The 17728-nt window shown below is 36.7% G+C and overlaps 2 protein-coding genes across 2 annotated transcripts; both read right to left on the minus strand.

Annotated features, from left to right (window-relative positions):
- Window positions 1-2811: 2811 nt before the first annotated feature.
- Window positions 2812-5330, minus strand: LOC149410012 (cytochrome c oxidase subunit 6C-1-like). Its single transcript, XM_089648619.1, has 3 exons — window positions 5250-5330; window positions 4279-4442; window positions 2812-3068 (listed from the first exon to the last, which is right to left on the minus strand). Exons 2-3 carry the CDS (start codon window positions 4440-4442, stop codon window positions 2996-2998), a joined length of 237 nt encoding a protein of 78 aa, XP_089504745.1. The 5' UTR covers window positions 5250-5330; the 3' UTR covers window positions 2812-2995.
- Window positions 5331-9488: 4158 nt separating this feature from the next.
- On the minus strand, window positions 9489-16498 carry LOC149410013 (cytochrome c oxidase subunit 5B, mitochondrial-like). Its single transcript, XM_089648867.1, has 4 exons — window positions 16339-16498; window positions 13261-13434; window positions 11927-11970; window positions 9489-10116 (listed from the first exon to the last, which is right to left on the minus strand). Exons 1-4 carry the CDS (start codon window positions 16424-16426, stop codon window positions 10054-10056), a joined length of 369 nt encoding a protein of 122 aa, XP_089504993.1. The 5' UTR covers window positions 16427-16498; the 3' UTR covers window positions 9489-10053.
- Window positions 16499-17728: the final 1230 nt, after the last annotated feature.

Genomic DNA, 17728 nt, shown 5'->3' on the forward strand with positions numbered 1-17728 from the left:
TTCATAAACTGGATAAAACAAATTTATAAATCTTTTGTTTTCATGACTACGCTAAAAATCATTTCCAATAAACTCTACAAAAAAGTAGTTTGACATATTGTACGCACATACAATGTTGGTTGTTACGTTTCACAAGCCAAGTGTTTGATTGGGCGAAATATAATTCTATCATAGAAAATGGTTTCTGATTGGTTAATGATCGAACAAGAGGCGCTAATCACTTCCTGTTCAAAGTTATCAAATTGTTTCATATGCCGCCAAAAACTTTATTCCCCCATAATTTAAGTACCAATCATTCCCCGCGTTGTAAAAACAAGTGATTAATAAGAATAATAATAATCGGTTATTTTTGTAGTGCCATTTACGTGAAATATCCCCTCAAAACAACTAGAAAATAACTGATCAATTTAGCTGAAAAGAAATAAAATCAGATTTCAAAGTAATTAAATGTGGCTTTTCAACTTTTCAAGAGACTTGTATTGTAGTACAAAATAATATTATAACTCTCTTGTGAGTATAAACTTGAACTTTGATCTACGAAATACCATCGGACGTCCATTGAAACTCAGCAAAGTTAAATAGTAAAGTCATTTACTTTCAGATCATAAAAAGAAAATATTTGATAGCCAGACACAATATATTAGCTTTGTTGGTGGAATTTTTCTCTTTTCCTGTTTTTAGGCAACTTTCTGTGTAATCTCATAAAATCTATATTAGGCTAATGAATTATGTTGTGCCTGAAGACAAATATGTATTGGCCGGTAAGTAGCCGAGTGGGCAAGCTACTGCTATCAACATAGCAGAAGGAGTAAATAAAATATTTTCAGGTTATTCATAGCCCGGAAAAGTTTGTAAAAATAATCGTTAGTATTTGAGTTAAAAATCCGTGAATATATTTTTTTTAGATAAACAATATTCCTACCCCCACTGTTTGCTTTCTACGTAGGCAATACTAAACAGGGAGCCATGACACCGAGTGTCTAGAAACCAACAGTGTTTAAAAAAAATCTGCGAGGGTAATCCTTATTTATAGTGAATTTAATGCTTATTTTCAAGTGATTGGCAATTTTAATATTTTCAAGGTGGCTTTTAAAATTGATGAAAAAATTATTAGATTCACACATCTAGAGGGAGTGGTTTATTTATGCCAGAAGGTGCTTCGTAATAAAAACAATATTGAATAACTAGCTGTACCCCGCCACGCGTCGCTGCGGCTCATCCTGTCTGTGCAGATAGACGAACGATATCGCATGTTGCTTTTAAGTCCAACAGATGGCGCTGTTAAAAAAACATGTTTTTACCAGTCACATGCAACATCTATGTAATGTAGGTATATAAAAACACACGCTTATTCGAATGCAACTTTGTGCAAAAATTTCAAAGCAATCAGTGAAGTAAGAACTTTCGGAGATTTAAGATTTTGAACAAACGAACATTTATATGGAAGATTTGTGTAGCGCCATTTTATGAAAGATCCTCTCAAGGGCGCAGTAATGACAGCTCCCCAACCCTTTTATAAAAGGGTAAAGTAACAATACGGTTACAATAAAATGTAGTTGCCTAGAATTTTTTTTCCATTATCTCATGTTATCCAGTTTTATTCATTTTACAACCACACAAAAATAATTCTTGCGTAGGTATAGAGATGTTTATTTTTAGGATCTTTTCCTCTTTGCAATATTCCATTTGCGCTATCCCCGCTAACTGCCTAGAATTAATTTTGTTTTTTCTAACTCTTACCTGAAGATGCCCCCGCATTTGACGACTCGTTTCTTTCTTATGACAACAGAAAGGTGGAACTTGACCCAGTTAATTCTGCAGACGGTGGCATCGCTAGATAAAAAAATCTACGGAGAAAACAACTTGTTTGTTTCTTTTGGCCACCACCTGTGAAGTTGACTGTGAAGCTGTTTGAAGCAATTTGCCAGTTTTTGCTGTAACCTTTTAAATGGCACCTTTTGGGAAATCCAATCAACATATTATCTTGGTTAATTTTACTCACTCATTTCTTATTACAGCCATACTCCTTGACACAATAGAAGTCCCAGAAGGAGTAGATGCCAAGGATAAAATGCCCTCCATAATATTAATCTAACATTTCTCCAATTAATATTCCGCCAGACTGTAGGCATTTAAAAATACACATCAATGATGATCTGGCAACATCTTATTTTCCCCCAATTTAGCCATTTGAAGCAATACATTACTAGTAGAGCTAATATTGATGGTGATCTGGCAATATGTTGTCTTGTTTTTTCCATTATTTTTAAACAACGATTTGAAATTGACCTCACCCAATAATACGAAAATGTTTCCATTACGAAAAAAAATAATATCTCTACATATTTCTTATTGGAAACATTTTGTATTATCGGGCGAGTTCAATTTCAAATCGCCATTTAAAAATAATGGAAAAAACAAAACAACGTATTGCCAGATCACCATCAATATTAACTCTACCCAAGAGAGTAATGTTCCTCAGGGCCTGATATCTTCGGGGATGCTGTGTGCAGGGCCTCTTTGAGGAAAGGAAGAAGTGAAACACAGATAACAGCAAATAATTCCATAGACATGGCTATCCTTTTTAATTTATTTTTTGTGAATGCCGCACATGACTCTCAATTGTCTAGAACCAGTAGAACTATGGCATTACCATGGGGACAAGCTGTAAGGTTGAAGGGAGTGGGAAGGACAGGAGATAAGTAGGAGGAAGGTTGTGAAACTTTCAACAGGGCGATACTGAGAGTATTTACCACTCTGGGACAGTTCCTAAAGCTTAAAACACTAAAAAAATAAGTTTCAACAAATCAATTATTTATAACAATAAATTATATTTAATTTTCATTGTATTAAGTGTAGAGAAAAGCAAAGAATGTTTGACAGAATATAGCGGGTCCATGGTGATAGTTGGTTATGTACATATTATAGGTCAAACTATATTTTATTACCGGCGCTTTTTTCCTATTAAAGTGCTACAAAATAAAGGTCCTAGGAGTTAATCAGCGGGGCAGGACTGGAAAAGGCCCTTCTTCCTCATCCTCTCGCAGGACGCCTCCGCATCGTAGGTCCTGAAATAAGATAACTTTGTTAAACCCTTCACATATCGGAAGGACATTACTAGCCACAAACATCATGTTCCTTTAGAGGCTCTGAAGAACAGATCTGACTGCGGAAGTACATACATTATGGAAGTATTTTTTACTATTTTTTTCTATAATGCGGAGATGTGACTTGTTCGCCATTAGAAATGTAAATAATTATTCTTCTCAGTTTGTCTCCAAAAATTGCCGAAAGTGTATGATTACAAATTGGCGGGATTTTCCATTGACAGTTTAATTTAATTTTTTTTATTTTCATAACTGTCATAAAAAATGAAGTGACAGTTCTTACTAATTATTCCCTAAACGTAGGGAATGTGTTTCTACGTACAAATTCTCTCAAAATTATTGATGTTCCGAATCCTAATCGTTTAGGTAAGTTTTTTTTTTAATGTTTCTTGTTTGATATTAAAATTTTATTATTGAAAGATTTCCAAAATAATTTTTGTTTTTATGACATCCTGTATACGTAGGATACAGAATATACAGGTGTGTCAGCACGCTCCTGAAAGACTTTAACCAGCAATTCCTGAGCATATTTAAAGCAAAAAAAGGTGGTGGGGTGTTTTAATGGTTCAGCAAAGATTTTAATTCAATTATGAAATCGTCATGTTTATTTGTACTTTCTTAATCGCATTTTTCCAATACTGTGGTACCTACCCGCCCAAAGAAAGTTTGAAAAAAGAATTGTCATTCAAATAGTGACTTCTCGTTGGAAAAATTGTACAATTCCTTATTTGAAACCAAAAAAATGTTACGTAATATATGCGGTTGATAATTAAGTTGGTAGGAATTAAGTACCCACTACAAATCTTATGATTTCAGAGGAAATTTTGGTTTTGTTTTTTATTAAATAAGAAATTTTTTTAAATATACTTTTATGGACGCAAGGTCTAATGTTCACAGAACTACTAGTTTTAAAATTATTAAAGAAGTAATTATTTTCTATTTGATTCGCAGAATGGTTGAGCACAAAATGTGTGAGCAATACCTATTTGAAAGGAAACCGATGTCACCGATTTATACACAATCTATAAGCGGGAAAAGCCACAAGGACTTCTTCTTCTTCGATCTGTGATTTGACACTGTTTTTGTTTTGTATTGGAACCATACTCCACATTCCTCAGATGCCATAATATAAGTTATACATTTTAAATCCCTAAAATATAAAATAACAAACTTGTAGAAGTTGGCGTAGGCCGCCTTGCGGGGCTCCACGTAGCTGTACTTGAAGGCCACGGCCCCTACGATGGACAGGCCGATGGCGATAGCCAGGTTCCTCTTGATCTGGTTGTGGAGCAAGTGGCGCATCACTGCTGGGCGGGGGATCACTTTGTCAGCCATCTATAAATTATTAAGGTATGTGTTCAGAACTGCCCCCACTTTATTTATGTATTTATTGTAACACCTAGATATATGGCCAGCGATGTGTTGCAACCGACAGCTTAGCTGGATAAGAAGAAGAAGGGTTTCCGGTTGTCAAGGAAGCAATCATTCCTGGGAAACATTAGGGTACTGAGGGTACTATCATTTCTGTCTGTCAACTTTGGGGATGCCGTTCAGATTGTCTTTTTAGAGAAAGGAAGGAGTAAAGTGATCCGTGTTATAGGAGGGAAGAAACTCGGAAGATGGAAAATCATCAGAACCCAAGAACGAGTCGTAGAAACTCATCATATTATTATTATGATTTCTATTTCTAAAACGTCTCAGAAAAGGCCCTGAAAATTGTTGGCTTTTATACCTGAGGCGTGCTTATTCACGTTGTGCTTTATATATGACAAAAGGGGTTCCACGAACTTTTAACACTTATGTAAAGATTACAAGATAATGGTGAATCGATAAAGTTAACCCCACTACTAAGCTACGTTAAATCGAATATAAAACCAATATTACAGCTTGTCTGTAAGCTTTATTTATGATTTTAATACAATTATTCGTTCAGGATATTCTGATTGTACTGCAGGGTCAATAAAAATTATGAAAAATTTGAGAATGATTTTTCTCACGAGCTTGTGGGCACTGGGTGACAGCTTACGTTATGTAATATTGAGGCATTTAATTAACAAATCGAACTTCTGAAAATATAAAAGCTTTTATATTGAAGTATATAAATGTACCGCAATGAAAAATAATTGGCATGGCCGTACTCACTTTTGACTTATTCAATGATTTTATCGAAAAATTACCCCGAAACTGTCGGACGGCGAAAATATTTTTCGGTATGTTCGTAAATGTTGCCAATACAAAAAAAAAATATTATTTGGAACTCTCTTGGTGAGTTCTTGGTTGCTTGGGGTAAATTTGTACAATTAAAAAATGGGTGAAATAAAATAAAAATTTTAATATTTGAATAATTTTAAAAACCAAGAAAAAGTTAAAGAAAGCAACGCCAGATGCTGAGACTGTAATCAACGAAGGCGGCTGTATAATAGACCAGGACAGGAAAGCCTCGTTGAAGCAATAAGTACTCGACCCCAATACAAGTAGAAGATTATGTTTTGTATGTTATACTTATTGCAAGGGTACATGTTTTTTTCGGATTTTTTTAAAACAAAAGAATAACGTTATTATCTAAGCAAAGGTTAAGATTTTTCAAAGTGATTGACGGAAAGAAGAGGCCGTCAAACAGCTAATCACTAAAAAAATATGCGTGTAGAACAATCTATGGGTCGGTATATCAGTTGCAGCTAGTTACGAGAGATTAAGGTAGACGATACATTATGCTATACATATACATTGGCTTAGCCTATTTCAGCATATCTTTCGCCATACACTACCAATGGGAATGCATGGCGAGCGATATGCTGAAATAGGCTAAGCCACGAAAATATGGCTCGGTCTGTCACAGGCTTACGTCCGTCAAGTTGTTCTCTGGTAGGAACGTTGACAGGATAAGCCTAGTGATACCATTACTAAAAAATAGTGATATACCGGGTGTCAGGTAAAACATAAATTATATATGAAATAAAAATAGGGTAATAATATATATATATATTTATATTATTGTTTCTAATTCGTAGAACTCTTACTTCAATTGCAAATATTTTTAGTTTTTTTTATTATTCCGACGGTTATTTCAGGTGTTATAACTCTACTTAAGGGAAGTTTATAATTAATACTATTCAAGCTAAGGAAAGGAGGAACGAGTACAAAAAAAAAGAAGTTACTTAGTTACAAAACACTCTTAAAAATTTATTTAAAAAAAATGTATAAAGAAGGGTTAGTCTTAATCTAGGCGTAAATTATAGTTCTTATCTTGAACCGCGGATCTCTACGTTCGCACTTATCACCGACATCACACAAGCGGCAACTTGGGTTGGATCCGAAGGGCGGAAGTAGTTCATCCTGGGCCAAGGCTCCGAAGGGCGGAGTCGGCAGGCAGCGACTCTTGAGAGGCGAGAGCTTCCTCGTAGGGATATCCTCAGCGCCGCTCCAAGGGGGAGAGCAGGAAGTTTCTCGGCGGAGGCGAGACGGTAACTTCTGCTAGGGCAGCTCCCTGGTCGGAAGAGCCTCGGTGCCGCTCCAAAGGGGGAGAGCAGGAAGTTTCTCGGCGGAGGCGAGACGGTAACTTCTGCTAGGGCAGTTCCCTGGTCGGAGCTGCCTCGGCGCCGCTCCAAGGGGGAGAGCAGGATGTTGACTCCCAAGATGATGACTGTCAAGTGCGGAAATGTGAACTGTCGAGAACTAGGCGAGATCGTGACCACCGAGAGGGCAGCCTCCTGGGCGGAGGCGAAGGGGAGGCGAGATGATCACTCTCCAGTGCCAAAAAATCAACTGTTAACTGTTTGACTCGGGACTGTTGGTTGCGGAATCTGTCTTCAGCTGTTGAGGCGAGATGAGAACTGCCGAGAGGGCAGCTTCCTCGGCGACCGCCCTAAGGGGCGGGCGAGATGATCACTCTCCAGTGCCAAAAAATCAACTGTCGGTGAATGGAATGTGTTGAGTGCTCTGCAATCCGGCGACCGTAGCGCACCTGTCGTGGGGTGCTGGAACTAAAGTGGTTCCGCTTTACACCACTTTGGTGCGTTATCTGAATCCGTGGCGCTGGCATCGCCATCCTCATCGCTAGTTATTATTATTTTAAAAGATGTTAAAATTACATTTGTGCAAAGCTTTCAAACAATTACAATATAGCCTAGCCTTGGGCGAAGGTTTTTATTGCCGGGTCGCTGGTTTAAAAATACACCCATTTCGGATTACGACTTGATGGGTGTATTTCCAAGTTGGCTTTCTATTTTTTTATTGAGGGACCGGTGAAACTATTGACAAAATATTTAGGTCTAATAAAATCTAAAAACTGCCGCCTCCATCTGCGTGTAAAATCACAGAGACAAATGCTGGAGCACGTGTTCGCTTTGGTCTTTCTGTGAATTCAAGTCATGTATATACCTAGGGACATATCACAGGGTTCTACGCCATCAAACTGTGGTTATGCCACATTGATACTAAATTATGTAATCTTATTTTTATTTCATACATACTTTCCGTTTGACTCTCAATATGACCCGATTCAAGAATTTGAGTATCTTTACTTAATTACTATTGGTTACGCCGTTTACACAATACACCATACTTAGGAGGATTATTATTGTATTCCTGTCATTTTCAAAACCTACCATGTTCCTTGCCATATCTCCAGAATCCAAATAAGCGCAATACTCGCTGATTATCAGGCTCCCAGAATGTGTTTAACTATTTGTGTGTGCCGCGCAACTTATAGATAATAAATAATCCATAATAAACGCAAAGAAATCAACCAGTACCATTACCGAGAAGATAATTTTTCATCCAATGGTCCTTCGATATATAATTCAACAAATCACACACCAGCTATTGTTTTGTTCATTACATGTTGAATTTATTTTCAATGCACATGAACATCATCAAAAAGTTCGTTCTGTGAAATAGTTCATAGAATATGTTGATAATGCGGAACGTTCTAATTTTATTTTTCCTACCCAGGTGTCACAGGTTCAACCCATTTCTAGCTAAGTAATTCATCATTGCTCAAGCAAAATTCCCCATTTGTAATGTTGGAAGGAGTAATTCAAATATTATTGAAATCCTGATAGGTTATTTGTAAACTGCTGAAACGTATCCGTCTTTAAAACAATGTATACATATTTCCGATTTATTTATGTATAAAGTCCGACTTTACTATTCGGTACTCGAACCTCTGAATAGTGGCTAAATATTGAATAAGTTAGCCGAGTTTTCTACCTATTGTGAGCATTTATTTTTCTGATAGTTTTATTATCGTAATGACGGTTGTAAACGGAAGTGGCGCCCTCCGTTATTTAAAAAAAGAACCGTTTTAGTTTTTAAGCCGCAGCAGCGGGTTTTATCTGACAATTAATATATTGTATCCTATGGATAAGCTATCAAGAGGATGATGAAATGCCCCATAAATATCAGTAATAGAGTTCATAATTTAGCGGCATTTTCTTTAGTTGTTTAGTGATACATATATATATATAATTAATTACTGCCATCTGTTGACAATTTTTGCAATCTGGTTGATTTGCCTGACGGGGGGCAGACGAGGTTTCAAGTATTGGGTGCTGAATTTTGTTCTGTAGAAATATTTTGTTGCAGCAGCGTTGCGCCCAGGATAGAGCAAACGATAAATTCGTTTCTCTCAAATCTGAGCAATTCTTCTTCTTTCGTATGGTGCAATTTGGTTTTATAAATTTGCTGCATACAAATATAAGGATAAATGTTACTTCTTGAATTACAAATATTACACTATGGCAAGCATTATTTAGCTGAAGACGATCCAGGATAATCAACAAATTATTATTGACAACAGTATCTTCGGGTTCGTTAATCGTTGGACATTGACCGTTTGCGAGGCTACTAAAGGCTAATGTTTACATTTTTGCGTAAACATTAGCCTTTAGTAATTTGAGTTCTATATGTTAATAACATTTTCGGTCAAATTTATTACATTTAGTTGGCGAAACAGAAGTTGTAGGATTAACTCTGTCTGGTCGGTGGCAGAGTTGACATCGCGCTTGGGTCTCACTCGGGCGTAGTGTGTTCAATTCCTCGGCTGGCTAAGTCCTCCATCACAACACAAGCAACATTTTCAGCTTACTGTGGTGGTAGTAGGAGATTTTCAAATATTGTCAGGTTATTCGTAACCCGGGAATGTTTGTCTTTCTTTTTAAAAAAAAAAAAAAAACTAATCTGAAATGTATAAAAAAAATTTTCGTACCCACAAACCCGCCACTGATATAATTCAACATCTTTCAGCCAGGCTCTCGGCAGTAGTAACGGCCCAACCTTGGGTTTTACAATCATCATGTGGAAACAGACGAAAAACTTCAAATTTATCTAAAAGAAAATAACAAACAAGGGAAATGTTCGATTTCAATGAAAAGAGACGTGTCATCATGGAACAATTTTATTTATTATGTCATTAGTTCCTATTTACATTTATCAGCGATTACATTAATAAACGAAAATGTTTATATTCTGAAAAGGTGACAATTTTGTTCACGGTCAGATTCACTCGCGTCCAAACGGAAAACCAACAAATAACCACTTCCAACGGGACACGAGTGAACCCAACGGCAAAATATAAACTAAATTAATATACTTTTTTGACTATTATCAACTACACATCCATCCGGGCGCTGGATCGCGTTAACGCGGGATGTCTGAAAAAATTTAAAGTGTAGCGCAGTGCACCTTGGAAATGAAGTGCCAACATAATTAATATTGAATTAAATCAACAAAGGCATCAAAGAAAAGATTATAACTTAAAATCCGCGATAGGTAAGATTATAAATAACGAAGCAACGATTGTTTAAGTACAGAAATAGAACTAATTGTATGTATCAGGATCTCTGGGAAAGTTGTGGAGACCGTTTTGTGAAAATAGTTTGATGCATGTGTTAATTAATTCTCAGAATATGAGGACACTACCGAGTTGTTTGTTTGGTTGAAGCATTCAAACGGCGGGTTTTTCGACTAATTTGAACCAGTGGCCGCATTCACATCTGCGGGGTGTGCCCTGAAAAAATAAAAAATACAATTTAGACGACATAGCATTTTATTTACAACAAATGAAATCACCCGTTAGCTTTCGGGGTATCAGACCGTAAAGCTAGGAAAAAACTACCACATGATTTACGATTGGTAAAAGATTCAGTGAAACTCAATGACTGCACCAACCATAGATTATAGAAAGAAGGGAGATGTGCAATGAAGCATTATTAGTATGAAAACGCATGTCGCTGTCGTATCGTTCACCTAAACTACTGCAAACCACATTTGCGCCGTCCTTTGTTTCTACCTCCACAAAATGCACTATTTTGCTGTTTGATAGTTCGTGAAGGTTAGTCGTGGCTTGGCGACAGTCGGCACGTTTCAATACCTTATCTCCAATTGTTTCTATTATCTACGTTCCAAACAAATAATCTTGGATGTGCAACTAGTAACAGCGCCATTTGAACGATTCCCGATCCGGAAAGTTTGGATTATTTCATTTGCATTACAAAATTTAATGGCAGCGAACCTGTCAAATGCCAATCCTATCCGACTACCCATTTTATCTTTTGAACAAATTGTGTTCAGCTGACAAGCATCACCGTTATCGTTGACAACTCATCGCAACTCGATCAAAAGCTCAAGCAAACCGAGAACTAGCAACGCTAGAAAACAGCAGAAAGATTTTAAATGGCGTTGAACATTATATACGATTAAATCATTCATTTTGACAACTTGAATTATCTGAAAAAAATACATTCAGATATTTTCAAACTACTCTACCAAACTATTTGATAGAATTTTTGGTTAGTTTTCTTTAGATAAAAAATATGCTATCTCAATGCCCATCTTCCAAGATAACTTTTATCCTCTAATTTATTGACATATTTGTTGCCCACCGGTACGGTTCATACCTAAGCATCCTAAATATCGGCAGATGATAACGTAACGGCAAACCAGCATAACCGGTTGGTAAGCAATAAATATAATTTCAATTAATTAGCGATTCATACAAAGTGATTATATTATTTCAAATATGTGCATACAACGCCTGCAAAAATCAATTTGATTTATTCATTGAAGATAAACTGAGAGAAATGTTCTGTGTGCCCCGAAGCAAAGGGCAATAATTTAATCTTACTTATAGCTGAAAATGATCAAACATATTCAAATATAGAAATTCTGTCTTGACCAGATAATCAATTTCATTGGCTTGTATGGGGCCTAGGAGTCAAAGGGTCTTATATATATGAATTGGCAACATTAGTTATCTTTGAAAACGGTGTAGAAAACTACTAGGGTTTTTCTGTTCAAAAGTTTTTTTTTTTCAATTTGGTAGATGAGTACGTGTACCGCCGCCCCGGGAACCATTTATTGGATAACCAACACTCCTAGTTCGACACAAGTGGTTTGCTTTGATTAGTGACTTAGCAGGGGTGCCTGGGTTCATGGGGTGAGGTTTGTCTACGTCTTGGCGGCGGATACGTTTGCTCACCTACTGTGGCGAGCCAGATCAGGAGAGACTGATTGAGGGAGACCTTTTGATCTCTCCAGCTGGACTTTCACCGCAGTGGAAGGGATGGATTCGTACGTCCTTTACTCCTGGACACATTGGCCCCCAGATTCCTACCCATCCCTCATACCTTTTTCCTTCCCAGAACTTACTCTCTTTCCTTTCCCTTAAGACCCTCCACACAGCATCCCCAAAGATAACATAGGACCCGAGGGATTTGTTTTTCCCTCGGGGCCTCTAGTATGGAACTAGTGTAAAAAATAATCTAACCCCGAGTTAAACTTCACAGACACTTCAAAATAATATCAGATAAATAACTCACTTTGTGTAACCACATCCAAACTATGCTTGTTGCTTCTTCTTCGCCTGTGAACAACGAAAAAAACATATACGTTAATAAATGGTTAAATGACCGGTCAGTGGCCGAGATGTTGGCGAGTCTGGGTCCCATCGAAGCATCCTCCATTACGACACAAGAAACATGTCCGTTTACTTTCTAATAGTAGGAGATTTTCAAATATTATCAGGTTAATTAGTAAGTAACAGATAAAATCAGATTTCAGATGGATTAGCCTGGCAGAGAAGAACATAGCATAAATGTCAAAATAATCAACTGTTACGGTGGATAGCTGACTACAAATTTGATCAAACGCTTAAACAAGCCGGGAATCGGCAGTTAACGGGGAATGTTCAAATTTCAAAATAGCACTAATCGACGGGGTTCAAAGATCTAGATCTGATTCTTCTCAGTGAACAGAGTAGATATAGATTTTACGATCGACAACTGCAAGGTGAGATGATTTGCATGTTGTGAAATCTTTAAAAACTGTTATTTAACGAATATGTGTGAATAAATGGAACAAACACTTCGACAGTACAAACTTAATGCGTAAAAAACCTGTCTCAAGTTCAGACTTGTATTAATCAGTTACTGGAAGTATTCCTGCTTTTAGAATTACGTATACACTGAAGAGACAAAACGATAATTAAGTTGTCGGCGTTGTCCATGTGACCAAAGTAAGCTCAATTTTTCCTTACTTTTGATGAAATTTAACAAGCATTTTCAAATATCCAATTTTTTTCTTGGAGCAATTAATAAAAGTCGAGGAGTCGGAAGGTCTGATGCCATCGGAACTACATAAGAAAATGCAGATTGTGATCAAATACTACCGAAGGACTACTTTAGCGGCCTACTTCCACAGCAGGCAAGCCTCTCCTCTCACAACCTATCTCAATGAAACATACTATTTCGGTCGTCTGTGCTGTGTGTTAGTTCCGCGTGTACTCAAACTTGCTTTGAATTTAAGCGTCATTTTGAAAATTGAAACAGATTGTGTGAATTCAGACAAGCGATAAAGTAGGTACCTATAACAATATTTTTAATACATTTTCAAAATTGGAACTGATTTTGAAAATGTATTAAAAATTAGGTACCTACTTTATCTCTATTCTCAATCATTCTGGGTATGATTTTGGACGCTTTGAAAATGATGTATATCTCAAAAAAAAACAACGTTAATTAACATCCGGGTTTCCGGCAACGATCACATATGATGCGCGTAATATAAAGATATGTTATGTTACAGCGGAAGGACAGTGTCAGAAACGACGCATAGTGAACGTGTAAAGATATTTTAGTTGGTTGCTAATACTTACAGACGCAGCCAACGATGCGAGAGTCGAAAGCCGAGGGGATCATGTTGGGCTGGTCCTTGGTGCCAACTCCGCGCTTCAGCCCCTTCATGTTGAAGGGGTCGTCGTCTCCGCGCGCGATGGCCAGCAGCTCGCGCTTCTCCAGCCCAGTGGCGTGCTCCATGGGGTCGGCCATCACTGCGGAACAGGACAAATAGACATTGTTAGCATCGGAAGCGAAAGACAACATTGTCATTGCATTGCAACTGTTTTAGGAGGTTCAGACAACTATTCAATAAGGTTAGAAACTGACTGAGGGAACTAGTACAGAATTTTGGCCCTTCTTTTGCAGGGATATGCAAGTATTCGATACTCGACGAATCAAGTAGCTTCAAGGATCGTATACAGGCAAACGTTGCCGACATTTTGTAAACTCGTCAATGATGCCAATCTCCTGTGATCAACCGGTCGAAGTTGTTACCACTCACGTCGCGGAGATTAAAACATGGTGGAGTATCTTTAAAATATATTCTATCATTATTATATAGTTGTCATCGTCACTTGTATATGACATTTTGTACCAATGTGTGTGCTTTATATTAAATTTAGGAACAAAACGGTAGAAAAAAAAGTGATAGCTAGAGTAGTTGTAAGTGAGGGTATGAAAGCTAGTCTTGACGTTTTGAGAGGTGGTGGCGACACGGGTATCATATTTTCAGTTGCAACAAGTGCGGACTGTGAGTGACAATTTGTTTGGGTCGTGAATACACAATATCAATATCGGATACTTGAGTATTCCTGTAGAAGAAGGGCGTAAGACAACCATAACACTACATTGATCTCTAAATAGTATAAAACATGTTCGTTTTCCGCATCTGTTTGTTTAGCACTTAGTTCATCTAAGCTACGCAACGGATGTTGATAGGGTTTTCACTATCATTTAGCAAAATTTCTTCCAGAAGGTTTATATATACAGGGTGTATCGGCACTAACCCGACAAACTTTAACCAGCTATTCCTTAGCACATTTGGAGTAAAAAATGTTATGGGCACTTTGCTGTCCGGTAGCATTTTTTTTTTCAATTAAAAACAAAAAAATTAAAAATTTCCATACTACATCACTGTGATTGGCATTGCTTTTCGTGTTCAACAGCTGTTATAAGCAAGTATGTCGAAAAGCGTCTTCGCTCTTTCGCACACACTAAATAATAATAGTTAAAAATGAGACGAATGGTGCCATGCCATTTCGTTGTGATTGTAAAAGCGCGCCAATATAGGTACACATGTTATTATTCAACGGAATTCGAATAAAATATTGCCAGATGGGTTTTCAAACTTTGACAAAGGATAAAACATTGGTGACATGTGGTGAAAATATGAATAGTAAATTTTTTATTAAAAAAAAACGTTACCGGACAGCAAAGTGCACATAAGATTTTTTACTCCAAATATGCTAAGGAATAGCTGGTTAAAGTTTGTCGGGTACGTGCCGATACACCCTGTATAATACATGCATATTGCATTTATAGAAAGTAGAGAAAAGTCTCTGAGCAATTCCGGGTAGACGTCAGCTGGTTTAGATTAACATTTTCACCTTGTTCCTGTTGTATATGGGATATCTGGTGTGAGCAGATCTTTTTGTTCATTAGTTCCAACTTTCGTGAGTCAGAGGGTAATGTTATGAGGCTGAAGTGTTAGGGGAGGGGAATAAGAAGGTTGAGATGTACCTGGCTGTTCGAATCTGGTCAATAATAACTGATAAAGCCATTTCAAAGAAAGTTTGATTCTGAAATGCGTTTTCTTACCAGACCCGATACTAACATCAAGTTATTTTTGTTGTGGAGCTAACCAATTTGGCTCAAAATACCACACGAATTCTGGTGCTGGCAGTGCGAAGTACTCAATCAAAGGTGCCAATTTCCACCCTGAAGAAGAAGACTCAACTACCTCATTTAGCGGAACCAGAAGACATTTTTTTATTTTTTTTTATTTGGTATAATATTTTTTTACATTTCAAAGTTTTCCAGTAATGTTGGCCTCACTGGGTGGCTTGCCAAACATTACATTACAAAACAAACGTAGACAACCTTGGTCAACTTCATAATGGATTGTCAACGTAATAAGGACATGGGAGATAGCAAGAGAAGAAAACTCAAATGACTGCGATAAGTAGTGGCCACTTTAACGATGTACTTGCTATTGATACAGGTGCTATTATTTATGCCAAATCAAAGGTAGTGTATTCTCTGTGTATTCAACAAGAATCGGGGGCCAATAGATATGTGAGAAAAAATTCATACAGCATTGCAATAATTTGGTATTTATGAATAAGGAAAAATACTTCACATGTTATTGGTTAGGAAAAAAATGAATATTCTTGTTTCTTCATTCACACATATTAAATAAAGGTAATTTTATGGATCAAATGATAATTTTTCAGTAGTGTTTCCATGGTGGCTGATCAAATAGCTGAATATTTCTGCAAAATGGACTTACTATGCCTCTCAGAAGACAGTGAGTTGTTGCCCTTATTATGTATTATATTAAGTTTTGTAAAGGTCGTGGGTCATGACATTGAAAGCCTTAAAATCAATTAAATATTTCACATCCTTGTTACAAATTTTATGACAGATTTTTGGAAGAAAACCTAAATCGATTATCGATAGGTACAGAAAGAAATTGACGTACTGAGCTGCAGATAAGATAACATCTAAAAGTTAACAAGCAGACATCTTTAAAAATAAGCCTGAATTAAACATAACTGTGTTTATGTGTGTAATTTATAAATACATTGCCTTCAAACGACAAAAATCGTGACATTAAAAAAAGGGAATTTTATTGTTTCTTTTACATAATAAAACAAAACATTTTTTCACCGGGGAAATAAACCTTCACGAAGGTGAAGATGTAATAAAAACATTAAGGTATCGTAAACTGTGAATCGTAGAGTTTATGGTGTAGAAACATTTAGTTTCAGCGACGAGACATTTCATGATCAATATTTCATGCAGTTCGGGGCAAACTGACATTACGTAACATAATTTTGACAGGCGGGGTAAATAGGCTAGGGTCTTCTAAAAACGTTAAATATTAATTTACTCACTTTTGTCGGCGAATCCCCGACGCGCATTCGAGAGAATTGCATTTTTGTTAACAGTGTAACGAGCGAGCCTTCCGCACAAGGCAGCCATTTTGAAAAGTATTAAATCGACAGTCGTTCAGTTACCGCAGTGGCCGAATGGTCCCAGGGATGCCAACACTCAATTTTATTTCCGATAAGGAAATGTGATTTCACATGGCAATATTTCAAATGTTCCCAGTTGGGAAAATAATTTTCTGTGATTATTTTATGGGGAAAAGTTTCTTGTGTATTTTAATACTTTCCCCACAAAAAAACGCTGAAAACAGTTTTCCTATTAGGAAACTCTCGCATTGTCTCCATCAAGACATTCATTCATCAACATTCCTCAAATAAATAATTTATTTTTGTTATTTGTTTTTGGGGTATTATGCCGTGTTGCGCTAACTCCTTCTTTAGCCAACGTTTCGGACAGCATTGCAGTGTCCATCATCAGGGCAGATGTCTTATTTGCCTAAATAAGACATCTGCCCTGATGATGGACACTGCAATGCTGTCCGAAACGTTGGCTAAAGAAGGAGTTAGCGCAACACGGCATAATACCCCAAAAACAAATAACAAAAATACTTTTGGCCGTGAAAATCTTAAATAATTTATTATTAAAAATGGCATTCAAAATTAACAACTACTTATTGAGGATTTGAATATCGTATGATCGTTGCACAAGGGTCGTATATTTTTACGAACTTTGAGCGGAGCCAAGATTGATCCAGTGAGAGAGCCATTTTTTAAAGATTTCCTAACTGGGAGATTTCCAAAATTTTCAGAAATGTTTCAGAAAAAATCATCTAGGTACAGCTCGAGCGATAGATAGCTGAAAAATAAATGTATTTACCTCCACGGTTATTATAATATAATACCACTTTGACCTCAACCGACTTAACTCCACCATTCGTAGACGAAAAATTAATAGATCATATTGTGAATCACGGGATTTCGTACTAAAACATGTTTGCCAACTTAAAATATGTGGGAAAAGTTTGGGTTAAACTTCCGTGTTCCGCTTATTAAGTGGTAAAAGATCCAAAATTCCTTTTTTTTTCAAAATTTAAACTTTACCTGTTTTGACTCCATCTTTTTGGTATTATTTAAAGTTTACCAAAAGGTTCCGCTTAATTCCAAATACGCACACATTATAAATAACTCAAACTAAATACTTAACATAATTACGGTGGGCATGTTTACGTACTAATACAGTTGAAACGAAGTACGAAAATTTTATCACGTTTAGTACATTACATTCCCAAAACCTGATTCATGCTTTGACTTGACACTATCTTCCTAATGTTTGTCCTATTTGTCACTTTTTCATCATAATGTAACATTATAATAGATACAAATAATACCAAGGGAA

This window comes from Hesperophylax consimilis, chromosome 28 (assembly GCF_061612785.1).
Source record: "Hesperophylax consimilis isolate HC1 chromosome 28, BYU_Hcon_1.0, whole genome shotgun sequence".
NCBI classification, from domain to species: domain Eukaryota; kingdom Metazoa; phylum Arthropoda; class Insecta; order Trichoptera; family Limnephilidae; genus Hesperophylax; species Hesperophylax consimilis.